A 20,872-nucleotide genomic window follows, 5' to 3' on the forward strand; every position below is an offset into this window, starting at 1 on the left:
ACACTTTGGGGACATTCAGGACAATTTATTGAAGTCAATCTCAAGCAAAATCTGAAATCAGTGGAATGTCAAAAATCTTTCCAAATTAATCCTCACAGAAGCAAAAAACACATTTGATTCCCAAAGTATCTGTAAAATAAAAAAGGCAACATCTGGGTAAATATAATGTACAAAAACTGGATGTTCCTACCAGCACACATATCAGTAAGAAGCTTAAATATTACAGGCAATCCTAAGTACACAGTAACTAGTCAACGAGCTATCTATATACAGGTTACCCAAGCTCTGCACGTTCCACACTTTGCAATAAAACATAGGCCAATTAACAACATCCTCAGAATAGTATATATCTTAAAAGTCTATGTGGCAACATCAAGTCATTATACAGTAATGCCCTAGTGGAACTCCCCCAGGGAACACAACACTAACCCTTAGTGTCAAGAGCTTCTAGCCAAGTCACAGGAACTCAGGAGACTGACTTCAGTGAATATTGATGCTTTGTTATTAAAGACTCAAGTGATTTAAGCAAAGTAACTTCACACGATCTACAAAGTTTATTACAGATAAGCAAAGTACAGAAATAGCCAATCTACAAAGGTCATTATCATAACGAACTTGAAATGAAAACAGAATCTCTAGGTATCAGTGTGTGCTGTGCAGTATTAAATGGGTACAAATGGATTTCTCATACCAATTCCAAATATGCACACACTGTTGTATAGAAAAAGATGATCTCATTGGCCAGCTGTAATTACCATTTAGCATCTTATTAGTGGAGTATGATTTTCAATACAGCATGTGACACTGAAAGAGAGGTTAATGACAACAAAGTAAAAGTAAACTTTACTTAGTCCACTTCTAAACCAACAGGAATGTCTTACAAATGCCCGATGTGGGCAACCTGGGGCCTTGGGAGCCCTCTGTACATGTCAGGAGTGTGTGGCAGGTGGGAAGGGCAGTGGCAGTCACATTACACAGGAAAACGAAGGGCTGAACCGTGTCTTTAGCAACAATGCCATTTTCCCTTTTCATTTGCTGGTTACTAACCTTCCCTTCACACGGAAGTGCCGCAAGTGCCCCTTTTTGTCACTTCTGTAATGGACTGATAAAAGAACTGAAAATCAAAAGTGGTTTTGATAAATAAGGGTTATACACAGCATTTTAGGAGTGTAACGTAAGTGCAAAAGATTATTTCCCTACACAGGTATATAGTGAAAGGAAAAAAGAGGCGCTTGGGATAGGCCTGACACAATGAAGAACACACATAGGAAACGTTTGTAAAAACGCTGCTGGTATCTCACACAAGAGTCCCTTCCTCCAGGGCACACAGGAAATCTCAGCATCTACTGTGAACAAGTGCTTTCATTTCCAGAACTTTGTTTTTAATCCAGGTGAAAGAGGACAAGACATGAGGCTATTTGTTTTCAAAATAGTACATAAAACAATGCTTTCTACTTCATATATTTTTTAAAAAGGAAACTAAAATGAGAATCTGAAGAGTTTCAAGTACTTAAAAAACCTGAATTCCATGAGGCAGAGGTCTCAATGTTAAAGTGACTACATCGTACTTGTGGTAAACATTATGATACCCTCCCTCACCCCATAAGGGGTCCCAGTACCCAACCCCAAGTAAAAGTTGGTAGGATTTCAGTATATACAAATTTCCAACTTTTCAATATTCATTAACTCACTGTAAAGCTGTCTGATTACATCTATTCCCATTTGAAAATGGAACTAAGTTCTATACCTTTCTTTACAAGTAACCAGAGACCAAGTCTAGGCGGCCTTAGGCTGAACAGGAAATTATTTCATTTGATCACTTCCTGTCTGCAGCAACTTGGATAAGCAGGGGTGGCTAGATGCACCAGGCTTGTAGAAAGGCATTGGAGGCTACTCAGAACTGCCCACGATAGAGCAGCTTCGCCGCTGGCACCAGACCTCATATGGAGGTAAAGCACACACCAGCTTGCCAAGCTTCCTTATTCTTATTGTTCGGACATGGCATGTGGCTGGCAACACCTTGACTTCATGGTGGAAGTTAAGAGCTTTCTGTCTAAAAATCAAACAAAGGCAGGCAACTGGTCCCGAGTAGTCCAGAGATTACGTTCTGACTAGGTGGCATCTCCAACTCGAAAGTGCAGGTCTGGGTTTGACCTGATTGGAACACATCACACAAGAAACTACTCAAAAAACAGATGACATCAAATGACCAGGAAAGCTCTCCACCAGCCTGTGCCATGGCAATACTTTACGCGGTTAGACACCTGACACCTCCCTTCCACGTCATTCACTGCATGGTTCCCAGCACTACGTGGAAGTCCAGAAAAGAACTGGGAATGGCCCCCGCTCCCTTTACCTTCCCAGAGACATCCCTCACTGGAGCACTCAGAAATCTCCAAGCTTCCATGACTCTAAAACTCAGCTCACTCTAAAGCTTAGGCCGGCATGTGTGAGAGTGAAGGTGGAGCGGGAACCAGTAAACACAAAAGCGAAGAGCAGCCCGCCTCCCTGCTCTCCTGCCGATGGCCCCGGCCCCAGTGTCTCCTGGGCGGCCACTGCTTCCTGGAAACAGCCAGGACTTTTTCCAGCTCCTACGGACCTAACTGCTGAAGCTTTACGCTGATGGTCTTTTGGCAGATCATGGTCATTGTAGGGTTTTTATTTTAGGCTCACTTCCTCCTCCAAAGAAGTAACATGAGGTTAAGTGGGGGAAAATACCTACAACCACCATTATCCTGTGCTGCTTTAAGTTATTTCATTTTTGGATGAGTATAAAAACCAACCACTTAAGCTCTGACCACATGCAGACTTAAAAGTTAACAAATACCCACAGCAGACTGTGAGTGAGAAGTTTGTCTTTTGGAGTATTTTGTTGTGTGGCACAGGCAAGCACAGCGTGTGTACACTTACGCACACACAAGGCGCAACTTTCTGCTTTTACAACCTTCAACTTGAGCGCACCGAAGCGGGTCAACAGTACACCACAGAGCTGTGAGGAGAGGCCCTTGGAACTGGCATAATTAAAACCACTTTTCAGACCATTAAGACCTTAGAACTATGGTTAGCTATTTTATACCTTGATTTCTGAAATGACAGAACAATCCTATTATCATTAAAAAAAGATTAAAAAAGTCTCTGCAGAGCTCTTGTTATAGATATAAAAACAAAAAGTGACATAATGAGAAGCTGCATTAAAAATACTTAAACCTAAGGTATCTGCAGTTTATAGAACGTACCCTGGCTTACCATATAAAAGTTATCAGATATTAAATAGCACTAAAGTCCAAAACAAAACAAGGAGATACAATTTCATGTTGGACATTGTTTCAACAAGAGCTGCATTTAGAATATTAAAGGAAATCTTTGTGTTAGTAAGTTTAAAAAACCATACATTTATCATATATCTATATAAAATAAGATTTGAGTATGAGAAAACCTAGATTTTCTTAAATTATTTTTAAAAGGACATCAAACTATATAATTGCTCAAAAGCAAAGTCTAGTGTTGCTGTGAGCTGTATTTCATGTTACTCACAGCAACTGGATTTGGGAATGTGTACTTTCCATTTTGCTCTTTTTGGATCATATGTAATGAACAGAATTACTGGATGACCAATAAGTCACCTCAGAATTAATTGCTGCAATTAGGCAAATGGCAGTTTAGAAGCTTAAGTAAAAAGGAATTGTAGTGTTGTTGCTGTTTTTTACAGGAGAAAATCCAGTATAATTGCACATTTCTGTATTTAAAAGGAGAAAGAGAGGCACAACACAGCTTTTTCTTCTTTCCATAGAACAGCTCTCGACTGGCAAGACAGTGAAACACACACGACATTACTGAAGGGGTGCACAGCATCGCCCCTCCCTGCCTTTGTAAGGAACTGAGCACTTCTGAGAGAGAATAAATGCTACCAGGTATCAGCAACTGTAAGCAGTCAGAATTCACATAGAAATCTGGAAGGTCATTTAGGCTAAGCCTAGACTTCTACTGAACAAGAGCGTTCCGTCTGACGTCGCGAACACTTTCATGTGAGGAGTATAGGAACGTACATATTCCTAAGCACTAAGTGAGTTTTGTCAATACCTGCAGGCAGAAGACTCAACATCCAGCAATGACTTCTGCTAAGACAGACCTCCTTGGGTGCTTCTTGAAGTGCTTCCTAATGTGAAGTACATTCGTGTGGCTTCTGTGTATCTTATAAAAGCAATTCTTGCTCTTAGTTATGAGGACAGTTTTAAGCTGTTGAATAATACTAAATAGAAGTTGTTCACGTATAACTTGAAGATGCCCCTACTGCATTTACCCCACCAACTAAACTCAATTTAAAAGGTCTACTTTAGTTTTCTTGTGCAGTTTTGCTAGGAAACACGATTGAATGGTCAGTTGATCAAGAAAATGTTTGATTACAAGAGGAAAATAGAGATACAAAAAAAATGTCCATAATTTTAAGACCAATTCTACACTGAATTCTACACAAAACTGAACATAAAAAAAGGTGCTTGGACGATTCCACTTTTGGTCTGTGCCTTTTGCATTGCTGTAGCTGCTTCTGTCAGTGTCAGAGCAGGCGTGATGGCTCTGCTGTGATTCCCGTCCACACAATGCATGTCACTGGAAGCCCACTGTCTGCGGACAGTGAGCAACTAAAAAAATGTATCATATCCCTTTGTAGGTAAAGTTACTATATCACAAAGTCCACCTCCTTTAAGACTACCGAAATAGCAATATAATACCTGGGAGGAAAGCTGTTCTCCAAGATTAGGAAAAACATTCTGGAGGGAAAGAGAAGGCAGCCTACCTACTGCTCAGTAAAGAGGACTTTTTCTAGAAGGCTTCTTCCAATTCCTCCTTAAAACACACATACGTACATCAACTGACAGACTATCTGAACGACACTTTTCAAAATTCCTAAAAATGAAAATAAATAAAAAAATTATGGCTACTTTATACAACCAAGGAATACATCTTAAACTTTAAATTGCTCTCATTAACAAAACAACTTTCTGTTGTGATTTTAAAAGTGAAGACACTTCTTTTCTCAGCTGCAAAAGCACTGAAGCACAATAAAAGGCAAGGGAAAAAATGGGTGGTGGTGGTGGGATTTAACCTTTCACAAAAGAAATCTCTACACCGGCAAACAAAACAGAAAAATCAGACATCTCCAATTGCTTCTGCCTGTGTGAGCCGGTCTCGCACCTTTGCTTTAATAAAACAGTCTTGATGGGCAGAGGCTGTGTGCACTCAGCAGTCTCTTGGTTTTGAAATGCAGTATCCGCTTGTTTTCTTCATCTCATTTAAACAGGAAGTGGGGATCACCATCCATTTATTCCTTTGCCTCTTCTCCATGATCCCGTGATTCCCATTTACACTTGATCTTGCTCCAGTATTCTGATGACACAGGCGACGCGGGGTCGTGCTCAGAGCAGCAGAGACGGCCCTCCAGCGCAGAGGTGACCAGAGCTCCCTTCCCATGATCCTTGCAAAACGAGTGTGGACAGAACTCGCAGAAGGAGACAGCCGCACTGCTGCATGCATCGCACTGATGCCACGGGCACTCCCACTTTCCTAACATGGCATAGGAGAGGGAGGGGAGTTCGTCAGTGCCACGGTCACCCAGGGAAACCCTGAGCTCCACTCTCTTCTCTGACTGCTTGCTCCAGTGAAACGGACACCTAGAGTGTGTCATTTCCTATGGACGTGAGCTGGCTCAAGCCCAATGCCACAGGTGCTAACTCCCTGCCTGTTTAACACTCAGTAAGAAACCGATCCTTGCTACCACACAAGACATCTCAGTTTTCACAGACAGATTTTTCACTAGCATAATTCTTTTTTGAGACAGGGTCTTGGTATGCAGTTCAGGCTGGCCTTGAACTTACTATGTAGCCCAGGTTGGCCTCAAACTCAAGGTGGTCCTCTTGCCTCAGTCTCTCAAGTGCTGGGATATTACAGGCATGCACCACCATGTCAGGCTTCACTAGCATAATTTTGTTTGCTATTGTTTGTTCTGTTCAACACTTCTTATTTCAGGACTCTACTAAGGGCAGCAGGATGTATTCTGAGTTACACACAGTGAAGACACATGCAGAGGGGCCCTTGAAGGTCTAGCTTACCATACGGTGGCTGAGTCAAGTTAAGGCATAGGAGGTGGTATGCTTTGGGACAGTCTTTCTTGTCGCACATGACCAGTTCTCCACCATCTCCACATTGAAAACAATAATCTTCATGCATCTGCTTTGGTTCTGTTTTGACTTTTCGTCTTTTCTGCTTTAACTTGGCATTTTTTGCCTTCTCTTCAGCTGTAGATACACATGCCGCCTGGCAGGAAGGAAGGGCGGTTTCAAAATCATAGATAGTGACGGAGTTTTACACAGAAAAGAAAACCCTTACAATAACTGAAATTTGTCTGCTGTGCAACTCCTACGAACGCCACAATGACTTACCCTACAACAATACTATACTAAAAAGTGGGTCTGCTTTCATTGAGTTTTAAAAGAGGATGCTTTTTTATTTTTGTTTTTAAAGAATTGTTATTAAAATTGCAAGGGTGGTGGTAAATACAAACAACCTTAACCCAACGGTACTCAGATAACCTATGACTCTTTTCATCAGATTAAACCCACGTATCACAACAGTCACCAGTGTAAAGGTGGTTTTAGTATATTGTTGATTTTTAAGTTTTACGAGAGCTTTGCAAACTTCGTATTTAATCAGAAATTGGGCCTCACTGGAAACTCAGAGTCTGCATACTACTGCTGAGCTGCAAGCAAAGCAGGAGCCCATATGCAACCTCCCCTGGGATAAGCACGCATGAACTGCTGCGCACCCCACCACTGACCTTTGGCCGCACTCCCAGAAAGCCGCTGCAGTTGTCTGCCCCACAGTGGCACTCTGTCCTGCCATTGCCCAGACAGTCCAAGTTGTAATTGAATGTCAACTCCATGCCTGAAACGTAAGAGACTTGATTCTTCGGACTCGAGTCATGAGGAGGAGAAATGTGTCAAGTGACACATCTTGACACCAAAAGGAAGGACGGCACTTCTGATGTGAAGCAAACCACGGAACCAGGAGAGGGGAAAAGGAAAACCCCATCCACCAACAACTGTGCAGCCTTAAGTACCACTCTTTTTACAAGAGTAGTTAAAAACAGTGTAATAGGGACCAAGAATTTATAATCCACAATCAAGAGTAAAAGCTTCTAGTTGAGCCCCCTTTTTTTGCTTGAGTTTTTTTGGGATATGGTCTGGAAAAGTTGCTCAGGGCAGCCACAAACTCACGAACCTCCCGCCTCAGTATCTAGTGGCTGTGATTTTGTATCCACCACCCGACAGCACAGCTTACTAACGCTATTTCTTTGAGTTTCTAAGTAAACAATGTGACTGTGGAATTGTCACAATGCTGTTCCCCATAATCAGTGCCTTATATAACGAACAGGTGGGGGCTTAAAATGGAGTTTACCACATACACGGAAGACCGAGGATTCAGACGAGGTTCTCCCAAACTTCCTTTTAACTGGGCTTGACTAATTCAGAGTTCTAGAAACATTGTATTTACTTATTAGTTTGTTTTTCAAGACAAGATCTCACTATATAGCGCAGGCTGGCCTTGAACCCACTGTGATTGTCCTGCCTCTGCCTCCTGAGCCCTAGGATTATACGTGTGCTCCACCATGCCTAGGGCCTAGAAACATTTTAAATCTATGTCAGCTACACGATTTCTCTTCTCATCCATTTCTCTACAAATTTAACAAAAGAGAAACTAAGTTTTTCTGTTAAGGATGCTGGATGAGCCAGCACTATAATCACAGCATTTGGAGGCGGAGGCAGGAGGACTGCTGCTAGTTCAAAACCAGCCTGAACTACACAGCAAGGCTCTGTCTCAAAAAAACAAAAGGAAATAATACAGAATGCTGGATGAGAAGGCAGCTGTGCTGGTACACATGTGTAATACCAGCTACTTGTCAGGCCTGAAGCAGGAAGACTGAAAATCGGAGGCTAGCTTGGACAATTTAGTGACAACCTGTTCTAAAGCAAAATTTTAAAAAGGGATGGGGGTGGGGGTGGCACAGACACAGATGGGACAGGGCAGGGTGGGAGGAGCTGCATGGGAAAGGAAAAACTGAAATAATAGCTCCACCTTCTGAGGCTTCCTCTGTCTAACTTACAACAGAATGATCTCCCAAAGTAAGAATAAGAAACTAGCTGATGTCAACACAAGCTAATTACTTTTTAATATGTTTTAGAAAAGAAAGCAACAGCTAAGACATCTGGTTACATTACAGACTGTAATAATTTGGAGAAGTAAATGCCCTGGGAACACAGAATCTGCCATGCCCTCTCTTACAGAAAGGCTTCTGCTAAGTCTTCTCTTTATCTTTCCTTGGCAGCGAACACTCAACTCCACATACAACACACATAGTCTTACCTAACAGCTGAGCATCCGCCCGTGAAGAATAATGTCTTGCCCTCAAAAGACTACCCTAATGCTAACCCTCACCATAGCCCTGACCCTGACCCTGAGAGGCTCAGGAAGCACATAGCTTTCCTACCTGCAGGGATATCACAAAGAGCAAAGAGTCCAACTCGAACATCTCCATTCACTGTCCATTTCTGTGTTTCACAATTTGGATTACAACTGTGGTTCATAAAACGAGAATAATTTCCTTTGGGGCCGGCATCAATTATACGGTCCTTCAGGGAGAAAACAAAAGAAAGGTTCCTTTACTATGAAATCAAATAAACCTGTTTCAGACACACCCAGTTCAGTCCAGGACACAGGGTGGCAGTGCCTGCTGTCAGCTGATGTCTGACAAGGACGACTCTACACACGTGACACGCCCTTTGCCATGTCTAAGTTTTCTATTTTATTCGTTAAACTTTAAGTAATTAAAGTGGAAGATAGTTTCTTTCTAAGCTTGCTTCTAGAAACAAACATACCACAGAAAATGCTGCTTGCCTTAGTGGGCCTTATGTTTAAGTATTTTCTGATTAGAAGTTTTATGTTCAGACAACTACACTGGTGTCTTACTGTCAGCCCTTCTTTCCTGCTTTCTGAAGCAGGGAGCAAAACTATGGGGTGAACAAGAGTAAGCCATAAAGATAGAAGAAGGGAAAATGAGAAAGCATCTCTAAATGAAGACTTAGAGCTCAGTCTAAAAGACGGCCGCTATGGCATGGAACAGACTTTCCAGCAGTGACCTATCCATTTTCACTTACACTAGAATTCAAAATATAGTAACAGCCCAACACTTTGGCCGCCTGGACTTGAACTCTGGGTATCTGAATGAGCTGTGAGGACCAAGCCTCCCAAGTGTTGCTGATTTGGCTGGGAGCCTGCTTACCAGGCAGGTAGGATTAAAGGAGCCAGACTCCAGCATCATAAAAAATGGTGTTTACATTCACAAAATGTGTTTATGAAAATTGTAAAACTTTCAAATAACAGCACATCAATAAAAATTCTTTCAAATGATCTCTCTTACTTTTAATTGTGTGTGTGCTGGGGTTTTTTGGGGGCTGGTTCTGGGGATTAAACCCAGGGCCTCATGTGTTCAGCAAACGCTCTCCCACTGAACTACATCCCAGTCCTAATGCTATTCTGACTCATATTTGAGACAGTCTGGGATAGAAAACGTGGGCATTAGTCTTGTTTTTTTTTTTTTCCCCCAAGGGTCTTGCTATGTAGTCCAGGCTGGCCTTGAACTCACTAGGTAGTCCAGGCTGGCCTCGAACTTGAAGCAAGCTTCCTGTCTCAGCCTCCTAAGTACTGGGATTACAGACATGCGTCACCACACCCAGCTAGTCGTGTTTCTTAAAACTGTAACAAGATACTCAACAAATCACTTATGTCTGAACCAGTTTCTTGTCCTCTGTAAGTCAGAAGACTGTTGAAAACAACTGAATGAGATAATGAATGTAACGTGCAAATACACACAGGTCTTACAATTACACTAGCCAATTGTACGTTTCACTGTCATTTCCTTATGACAGCACTTTCCCAACTCATTCTTAAAAAGTTTTAATACACCAGACAATTTAGAGTTTTTGCTAAATCGGAAATTTAACCACAGTGCTGATTCTCTCCTTCAGTGATAGACAGAAGCCCAGGGCTTGCAGTGACTGAGGAAGCGCTGGGGCTCACGTCCAGGGTGGAAGTCCAGATCCGGCATTCTCAGTCTCTCTCACGCGATGCACAAGGCTTCCAGTGACTCATCTTGTACTTTTTTTTAAATGGTAGCAAAGTCTTACTAAAGGTAGGAAAAGAAATAGGCTCTACAAAATGAGTTAGAGCCAAGTAAAAGGAGGAAAAAAAGTGCACAATACTGCAGTGTGCGGGTGGCCACCATGCCAGAGAGCAGAGGCTTGTCTTGTACTCTGTATAACAAACACTTTACTGTAGGTAGCATGGTGGCTACTGCAAATCATTATCATTTTCTTGAAAACAAATCAAAAGCAAATGAGTTCAACCTAAAACCACGAAACAAGAACAAAATAAAATTCCCTTTTTCTTACCCCAAAAAAAAGGCAATTTTACCTTGGTAACAGTTAACATATAAAAATTAGTTACACTGTTCTCGTGAGCTCGCTTGATTCGAAGTCTGCATTCTTCTTCATCAATTAATTCACCAACATATTCATTTACAAATTCACCCTGCAGAGAAGCATGTAATTGTAAAATTAGTGTATTATATTAGAAGGCATGCTTTAACAACAGGTGCATAATCCAAGATAATTAACTAAAAAGAATTCTTTAATTTTGGTTGATTAATTAATTCATTAACTGATACAGGATCTCCCTATGCAGCCCAGGCTGCCCTTGAATCCATAGTGACCCTCCTGCCTCAGCCTCCCAAGTGCAGGGCTTATATGTATGTACCACCATGCCTAGCTAACTAAAAAGAATTCTGAGACTCTAACTTGAACCCCAGAGATAAATGGTGGCTATTTATTCATGGCTACTCAAGTGGAGACATTTTTCTTGTGCAAGTGCCTCAGAAGCTGCCAGTCTGCGGGTACCTTCCAGCAGACATCACATGGCTGTGCCTGACATCTGAGGACACAGCTGAGCCTGGTCTCTGAAGCTGTGTTATTGCAGACGGTTCCTAGTTTGTAGCTGAGTGTGGGGGATCACTCGTAAGAACTGTGGAAGATCTAAATCTGAAGTAAATAAACTCTAGCTTTGTGGTTGAAAATTTTAAATTATTGATATTCACAGGAAGTTAGAAAAGCAGCACAGAGAGCTCTGCACCTTCCATACAACCTCCTCCAAAGGTAACATCATTGAAAAAGACACCACATTAACACCAGAAAATGGATGCTGGCTCACAGCCTCGTCCCCATTTCTTCAGGGTCACACACAGTTGTGTGCCTGCGTGTCGCTTCGTCAGATGCAGTCATGCAGCCATCACCACGATGAAGACACACAGCTGCTCCTTCACCTGCAGCTGCAAGGACCATGGCTGTACAGTTATACTCCTCTTGGCCTACTCCACCTATTGAGCATCTGGAAGCCCTCACTTGGTCCCCACCACACTAACTGTGCCACCTCCACAAAGGTCTGTGAATGTAATCATACAATGTGCAGCCTTTGGAAATTCTCCCTTTTTTGGGAGACAGGGTCTAACTATGTACTCTTGGAGATCCTCCTGTCTCAGCCTCCTGAGTAGTAGGTTAACAGACATCATGCCTGGTTTGAGACTGGCTTAAAGAAAAAAAAAAAGACAAAACCCTCAGGCTAATTTCCTTGAGATTAACACAAGCTGTGTGTACCAGGGGTTGTTTTTAATGCTAAGCAGAACTCCTCAGAATGGATGCACTGTAGTTAAACCACTCACCCACTCAAGAACACGTGGGTGGCTTCCAGATTTGGGCTACTACAAACAAAGTTGCTATGAACATTCTGGACAAGTTTTTTGGTAGATATATGCTTTATTTTTCTGGAATAAATGCCAGGAGAGTGATTTGCTTTATTTTTAAAGAAACTGGCAAACTTGTCCGGTATGGTGGCACACGCCCGAAATCCTAGCACTCGGGAGGCTGAGGCAGGAGGATCGTTGCAAGTTTGAGACCAGCCTGGGCTACAAAGTGAGCTCAAGGCCAGCCTGAATTGCGCAGGGAGACCCTGTCTCAAAAAGACAACAACAACAAAAAAAGAAACTGGAAAACTGTTATGTACAGGGTCATTACATTCTACCCCCCACCCCTGCCAGAACCTGGCACTGGCTGTGCCGTTGTGGCTGCTCCAGTAGGGGTGCAGTGGCATTACACTTAATACAAGAGGAGGCGCTGTGCATCCTACACTTGCGTCTGTGATTACACCGTCACTAACCTTTCACCTGTACAACACAACTCATTCAGCCCAGCACAAAAGCATAGTGTACAGTGTTTGTTGACACTTCAGAGAACAATAAATGTCTTGGAAAAAAAACCATGTATTTGCTTATTATTTCACTGACAGTTCTGAATATTAGAACTGTTGATAGTAAATATCAGTAATCTAAGGATTAAAAGCATATAAGCCAATGCTCTTAATAGTGTTTACTCTTTTTTTGTGTGTGTCTTTTTGAGACAGGGTCTCACTATGTAGTTGAGGCTGGCCTTCAACTCATTATGTAGCCCAGGTTGTCCTCCTGCTTCATCCTCCCAAGTGCTGGGATTACAGGTGTGTGCTACACAGCTGACTACTCTCTATTGATAAAAATAGGTCACTATTTCTATATTAAGAGAAGTCAGGGGCAAAGTTGGAAGGACTAACCCAACCTTGCCTGCGTCAGTCCTTCTCTGGCAATGTGCTACAAATGACATGGGCGAGGACACCTGCTGACTTCAAAGAATTGCATACTCGTGTCCCCTGGGAAGTGGGTATCACAAAAGCTCTCCAGCTTTTTCTCTCTCTTATTTATTGCACAAGTCATGACAAAGAATTAGACTAAAAAAGCATTATCATTCATTATGGCAATATCATAAACAGAATAGTTCATCTTTCCCACTTTGCAGCTCCTGCTCGCAAAGGACTCTGGGTATTCTGCGCCCTCACATCCCACGTCCTATGAGCCTCAGATGGCTTTTTCCTCATGCAGTGGGGATCTGACTCTAGCTGATGGACACTATTTTACACTCCTTCATGGTATCACAGCCCTGAGAGTGGAAGACTGCATTATTATCTGGCTGCACCGCCACTTCCTGGTACTATATTTAGCTATTTTATGGCAAAAATTTCCCATCTTCCTTTTTTATTATTTATCGTATGTTTGCAATACATAATAAATACACCCACTACAAAGAATCAGTACATATACCTATCACATCCTGAGATGGCAAATTTTCTTTAATGTAAACTTTAGAGCAGAATTTCAATCAAATTCCCTCCATTTCATCTTTTTCACACAATGAGAGTCAAAGTAAGATTTCAGTTGAAGAAATAATTTTGTGGCTCCAAAAGCTTGATAACTACTTAGTTTATTATTGTACAGAAATAAGTGAATATAGAAAAATTAAAGTGCTGATGTCAGATATGAGGAATGCAAGATGCAAACCTGATACTATGATGAACAAACAGAAATATTTCAGATGTCCTGAAACTGACAAAAATCTTCAACCTGAAAGAATTGCTCACTGGGTTTAGCCATTAACTACAAATTCAATTGTGAACAATAACAAACAAATTAAGGGAACTTTAAAAAAAAAAAATGCTACAAATCTGCCCTAAAAACTGCAACAAAGGCTGGGGTGCAGCTCAGTGGTAGAGCACTTACTTGCCTGGTGTATGAGAGTCTCTGGGCTCAATGCCCAGCACCTAGAACAAACAAAGCATAACAACGAAGTTGCAGGGAAAAGGTGGAAATTCAGTATCTAGTACTTTTCATGGTAAACGATGTACTTAGCATGTGCAAAGCCCTGGGTTCAATTCCCAGCACCCCAAAAGAACTTCGAAAAAGAAATCACTTCATAACAGGAAGTCAGTCCTTTGTTTAACTCATAAACAACTTTTCAGGAACCTGTTTCATGTGAAAAGAGGACTGACTGACTGTGGACACTCAATTTCATACTTGATGGGATAAAACCCACGCTACTCTGCTATTTATTTTTGAGACAGGGTCTCATTAGGTTGCCCAGGCTATGCTGAAACTTGCGTTCTTCCTACCTCAGTATCCCAGGTGGCTAGGATTACAGACATGTGCTTCTGTATTCAGCTCTAATTTGCCCTCTTTATGGTAAATGTATCAAAGATCTTTTTCACATTGCTATAAAGTCTTTCTGCTTATGCTTTTCAATGAATGATTCTAGCTATTATGTGAAAGAACAACTGTCTTCATTAACAATCCCTCAAGTGCTAAAAACACAGAACCCAGATTTTATTTTTTCTCTTGATTATATTACTTTAGGATACATTTTAGAATAAATACCGACTGAGGTTATAGCTCAGCAGCTCAAGCACCTGCCTGGCAAGTGTAAGGTCCTGAGTTCAATTCCCAGTACCCCCCCAAAAAAACCCCCATAAATTTATATGCATGATATGCATGGCATTAAATATATATATATATTTTTTGCATTATGTAACATTTTAAATGTGCTTGGCCTTTGACCGCAACCTAATCCACATATCCAATGCATCTGCAAATCCTGCTGTATCTCCTCCGATATGTCCAGAACCCAATATAGCTCACCCATGGCCCACTGGTGTCATGCCAAGTCATCTCTCGCCCCCGGTCTTCTTATCACTCTTCTCCCCTTCTCACAAATCCTGCACAGTCCAGTCAGAATTATCCTCTAAAACCCCAGTGTGTCAGACAGACTCTCAAAGGGACTGCATGATCCCTGGCTTCTGGTGTTCCTGCCATCATACAAACCCCCACCCCCATGTGCAGGACCTGTGATTTGCCTCTAACCAACAGAATATGGCAAGGGCAATGGCAGGTGTGAGAGTTGATTGTGGTATCAGTTTGAGTAAGAATCGCCTAGTGTATTAGCACAGTTCTGGGTGCGTCTGGATGACTGATTTGCTGAAGAAAGAAGGACTCACACCAGATGTGGTTGGCATCAACCAACAGGCTTGTAGCCTCGATGGAATAAAAAGGAAGAAGGAAGATGGAAGATGGAAGAAGGAAAGCTTGCTTCTGCTTCTTTGGAAGGCTCAACTTCTGAGCAGATGTTCTAGTGCTCTGGTGTGCAGATGGTCCTTTTGCCCCTGACTCTGTGGGTAGCCACTGTAAGCCTACCTTGTAAATCCTTTGTAGTTCATAGATATGTTTTATATTAAACCTGCTTCTCAGTGAATCCTAACTGACACAGCATGTATGTACTCATTATATGACTTCATTACATGAAAACTTAGTGTCTGCTTTGCTGGAACCTTCTCCCCTGCTGGCTGTAAGGAAGCAAGTACCTCTGTAGGGGACCCTAAGCCAATGAGGTTTATCCGAGGCATGGTTATTGCTAATTACAAGGGACCCTAGATAGCAAGGGACTACAGGCAACTCCAGAGGAGGAGAGCAGTGTCCAACTGACAGCAAGACCCACCCCCTCATACCAATCAGCACAAAGGAACATCCTGAGGCGCTCAGACCTACAGTTGCAGGAGCAGAGTTCTGCCAACAACCATGTAAGGAGAAAGATCTATCCCTAGGTGAGCCATAAACTGTCCACCAGCAATTCTGGAAACCTGGATTTCAACACTGGGAGATCCTATGGAGAGCACCCAGTTAAGCATTACCTGGACCCTTGGCCCACATACACTGCAGATAATAAAATGTATTACTTTTTTTTTGTCTTTTTGAGACAAGGTCTTGCTATGTAGTTCAGGCTGGCCTTGAGCTCACTTTGTAGCCCAGGCTGGCCTTGAACTTGCAATGATCCTCCTGCCTCAACCTCCCGAGTGCTGGGATTACAGGTGTGTGCCATTATGATGGCTGTATTACATTCTAAACCACTAATTTTGTGGGAATATTGCAACACAGCAATAGAAAGCTATTATGCTTCAGGGCATAGTGGCATACGCCTATGATCCTGGCTACTTGGGAAGCTGAGGCAGGAGGATTACAAGTTCAAGGCTGGTCTGGGAAACTTAGACCCTATCTCAAAAAATGAGAAGGACTGGGAATGTAGCCCAGTGGTAAGGTGCCCCTGAGTTTAAGCCCCCTAGTACCTCCCCACATGAAGGAAAAAAAAGAAAACTAATATATCAAGCCAGACCGAGTTACTTTCTACTAACACCCTCTAAACTCTAGGATTTTTCCAGGCCCTGGCCAACAGGCTGCAGAAACACTGCTTCATCTCCTCCCCATCCTTTCTACTCCCTCTTCCCAGCCCACGAGCATGCCTACTGTCCCCAGAATGCACTGGGCCTTGGGCCTGGTTTTTGTTTTCCCTCTAGTGTGAAATGTTCTTCTGTGTTGACCTAAATGGCTCTTACTTTACACATACAGGTCAAATGTGGCCTCCTCAGACTGCCCTTAATGCGTTAAGACAGCAATCCCTGTTGCCAGCTATCCCCTTTTACCAACTTTTTTTTGCTAGCATTCAACAGTACTTAAATTTCTGTTAACTATCTCCTCTAGCAGATCCACAAAGAGAAGGGCTTTGTGTCTTGTTCAGTATTATTTCTAAAGTGCCTAGACAGTAACTGGCACATAGGAGAAGCTTAAATATGTACTAAATGAATGAATTTCACTCCAAACAATCTAACTTATAGAAGGAGGTGCATAAAAACAGACGACCAACAATGTTCTTTATAGAAGGAATCTATCGATCTAGGAAATGGTTCAATAAATCACGGTACATTTTACTACGCACTACAATAAGGTCATTAAGAAGAATGAAGTAAAGATCAAGTGTGGTGGTACACCCTGCAATCCCAGCACTTGAGAGGCTGAGGCAGGAGGATCACTGTGAGTAAAGGCCAGCTAGAGGTACATACCAAGTTCAAGGCCAGTATGAACTGCATAGGGAGACCCTGTCACAAAAAAACCCAGAAATGTATATGATATTTTGTTTAATGGAAAAAGAATAAGGTGATCATACTAATTCTGGGAAAATCCTACAAATATAGACTTATGAATGTATATGTTTACTTTTTAAAAAAACTTAGTATATATTTGTAGTACATAATGATCACATTCCTCATGGGAGTTGGTTTATGTATTTATGTTTATCACTGAACAGAAAAAGGACTAAAAGGCTCAGCCCACACCATTAAAGATGGTTATTTCTGGGGAGAAGGCTAGGAATTGTAGGGATGAAAGAGGAATTTTGCTTTACCATCTTTCTGGTATTGACTTTACTACATTAGAGGGTATTTTTAAATTTCAAAAGTGATTTCTAAAAAGGTACAGAAAATTTTAAATTCCCACTAGGTCTACATCTCTCAGTGGAGACACCTCCAAATTCTGTGCAGCAGATGGCATGAGGCAAAGTGGGATGACAGTGGAATTGGGGTGGGGGACTTGTTTTAAAATGCAGATTATTCCAGACCTGTGCCAGATCTAATTTACCAGACAGTTTTTAACAAGGATCTCAGAAGGTTCTTAGGAACTCTAAAATTTGAGAGCCACTCTTTGAATAGAATTTATTGGTGATATTCATTTTCTTTTGACTTATTTGCATCAAAATTTTTTTCTAGATGGACATAATTTTTTATGTTAAGAGACTGCTTTGAAAAATTGTCTTAAAGTATAAAAATGAAAATGTAAGTGTTAAAGACCTCTAATAGCTTTTGCATAAAAAATTTAATTTTGAGACTTAAAACAACCTCCAACTAGGTAAGGCAAGAATTATCATTAAGTCTATTTCGGAGATGAGGAAGTGAGGCTGAGGGAAATTAAGAAATGTGTGATACATTTATGCCTAAAGAATTAAGATGTTGGCTTAAAGTCCTGGGTTCCCATCCCAGGACCTTTTTAGTTTTCTGTAATTTCTTTATTGAGAATTTTATATTGTGCTGCTCAACAAGTTTAAAAATCTTTCCAATAGAAAATTATAAATGTGCCTTCTCCTTTTTATGAATAGGACTCTTAAAAGTTTATGTACATTTTATTTTATCCTATTCCTACCACTTTGGTGTTTTGGTTTGGTTTTTTTTTTTTTTTTTTTTTTTTTGAGAGAGGGTCTTGCTCAGTTTGGCCTTGAATTCACTATGCAGCCCAGGCTGGCCTCAAACTCGTGGCAATCTTCCTGCCTCAGCCTCCTGAATGCTAGGATTATAGGCTTATGCCATCACACCTAGCCAATCCCAATAAATTTTATCCCTACACTCACATTCTATGGAAGAACCCCTAAGCAACTCAGGTCCTGGTCTGTTCCACTCAGGCCCCTGCCACCCTCCATTCCATGCTACCTTCTTGATGCTCCTTTTGGTCCTGAGGCCCCAGCCTCTCCGCTCTGTTTTGATGATCTCTGCATCTGGGTAGAGCCTCTTCGTAAAGCACTGGTTTTGACAACGGTCTCCAGCCGGGCACACCTGCGGGTGACACTCGTATTGCAACATTCTGTTCAGACACTCTGATTCCAAGCCACAGGGGTTCTCATCGGCAGGCTTGCAGTTACAGCGGGGGATCTCTGATAGGTCAGCGACGTGAATCTGTACCTTCCCTATGACTTTGTTAGCCTAGGAAACAGAATCACAAGTGAGAAGTAGAAGGTAAGTAATCTGAACAGGAACATCAAAACCACCATAAACACCCAGGCTATTCTGGCCTCTGCTAATATCTTGTGGTTAATTTCCCCAGAAATAACTAGTAACGACCTCTTCTTAAACAGTCAAACCTGATGTGTGCTTTCACTTACTTATTTGGTGTATTTCTCTTTCCACTGTTTGATGGAAATTTCCTAACTGAAAAATATGCTTGTCAGTGGGCTGTCTGGAATAAAGGGGCTAAATGTCTATATTTTCATTTGGCTCTGGGGTAACCTAGTAGAATAAGAACAGGATTTCACATGAGCCATGTTGCTCTAGGAACAAAGGGGTTCGTAAGAGATGTCAGAGTCCTGTAGCTTGGACTCCATTTGAAGTTTCCAATAAACAATCAGTATATTTCACAGACAACTAGCTGATAATTAGCAAAAATTTCCACAAGTCGAAGAGAGGCTTTACTGACAAAGTAACACATTTCATCTTTCACACCAAATATCAGTGTTTTTATGAGTAGACTCACTTTGATGTGTTTGTAAGGTGGAGGTTTTCTTGAAGTTTTTTCAACCTCTAGTGCTTCTTTACTTTCTCTTTGTGCTTTCAATTCCTGGAAACGTTTTGCAGCTTCTTCCAGCGCTGACAGTAAGATCAAACAGAGTACACAATTATCAAAAAAACAAACACAAAGTGATCAGACAGTAGCTTTATACCACCTTTCCAATGCCCTGTATTTGCCCCCAGAGCTGTTTTTTCAAATTTAATTCTATAGCTTACCACTTGCCAGCAGAGTAGACTAGTAACAGACTAGGAAATACCTCATGGGACATTATGCTTTCTGCACTGCTGCCCCAAGAGCAGAGATACAACTTCCATGACAGAGACCCCCAGCTGCTGACCTTGTACTAGGATTAAATCCATTTTACATGTATCCAGAAAGCCACACTTCCTAACAACGCACTGCAAAAGTTGTTGTAAGGTCTTTACTACCCTTCTCTGATGAAAAAGCTTCTCTAAGATTACCCCTTTAGCCAGACGTGGTGTGCACACCTGTAATCCCGGCATTCTGGGAGGTGGAGGTAGGAATATCATGTTTGAGCCCAGTCTGGGCAACTTAGTCATTTAAAAGACCCTATCCCCCAAAGGGGGAGGGGTGAGTCTGGGGGTACAGCAGAGTGCAGAGGGCCTGGGTTAAATGTCCAGTACTGGGGGAAAAAAGAAAGAAAATTCCCAGCATTATCTTTGTTTATAGGAAGACTGCTAAAGAAACTCCTTTCACATAGGCTGTTATATGGAAACTCATTTCAAACATGATCAGAAACTTATGGATGCAGGATCATCATGTTGGGAAATTCTCTAATACCAAAATGCCACATGCAAGTGAGGAGATGCCAAGAAACCCACACTGGAGCCTTAGTTCTGAGTCACTTACCTTTCTTGAAGGTTTTGTTAATACTCGTCTGTCCCTCAGCAAAGCTTTTGTCTCCTTCAACATATGGGAACACTCTGCCTTGGTGCACCCAGTAGTAGTCATGAGAACCAAAGAAGAATACGGGGAAGTCTCCTAAGTCATGTTTAAGGCCCTGGATGTTCAGCGGTACAGACCTGGGATTGCAGATCTCTGCTGGCCACCACCTGAAAACAAAGTCAATTTTAGACTAAGAAAATGGAGAATCATGCTATTTTTACAAGGAGGGCAGAGGAGGGAAGAATCTTGTAGTTTGCCATTTTCATTCAGATCCTAAGAAAACAAAATATTTTATCTTTAATTCACCCAAATCACATATCATTTGAAACCATTATTAATTAATAACAGTAATCTTTTGGAGACAGGGTCTTGCTCAGGTTGGCTTTGATCTCACTACGTGGCCCGAACTACATAGTGATCTCAAACTAGTGATGATCCTCCTACCTCAGCTTCCCAAGTACTGGGATTATAGGCATGTGCAACCACACCGTCTTTAATTTATTAATAACTAACAATAAGCAACACACTAAACAAAGTAGGCCATGAACATCTGATCTAGTTTATTTTAAAAAAGACATCTGACATTAAAAAATGCCTTCCAAAACTGACATTTATAAAATATGTGTCATGAAAATGTTATAAAGCATAATAACTCAGTAATACTAATCTGCAATACAAGTGGAATGTTATCAGTACTATTCCAAACAATTTTTATCCTAGAAAAACCATGTTTTCTCCTACAAGGGACATACTTAATATCTTTGAAGGTATAAAAGATTGTCTTGAAGGCAT

At 41.5% G+C, this 20,872-nt stretch overlaps 1 protein-coding gene across 1 annotated transcript in view; it reads right to left on the reverse strand.

Annotated features, from left to right (window-relative positions):
* Window positions 1–4: 4 nt before the first annotated feature.
* Whsc1l1 (Wolf-Hirschhorn syndrome candidate 1-like 1) overlaps window positions 5–20,872 on the reverse strand; it is a gene marked incomplete at its 5' end in the record, with an annotated part of 121,702 nt that continues 100,834 nt past the window's right edge. The window contains 8 exon segments of the mRNA XM_005398440.2: window positions 5–5,562; window positions 6,108–6,312; window positions 6,833–6,939; window positions 8,543–8,684; window positions 10,525–10,641; window positions 18,322–18,591; window positions 19,139–19,251; window positions 20,045–20,247. Coding sequence (XP_005398497.1) covers window positions 5,321–5,562; window positions 6,108–6,312; window positions 6,833–6,939; window positions 8,543–8,684; window positions 10,525–10,641; window positions 18,322–18,591; window positions 19,139–19,251; window positions 20,045–20,247 — 1,399 coding nt within the window. The 3' untranslated portion in view covers window positions 5–5,320.

Source organism: Chinchilla lanigera, unplaced genomic scaffold (genome assembly GCF_000276665.1).
Source record: "Chinchilla lanigera isolate Chin_1 unplaced genomic scaffold, ChiLan1.0 scaffold00062, whole genome shotgun sequence".
NCBI classification, from domain to species: domain Eukaryota; kingdom Metazoa; phylum Chordata; class Mammalia; order Rodentia; family Chinchillidae; genus Chinchilla; species Chinchilla lanigera.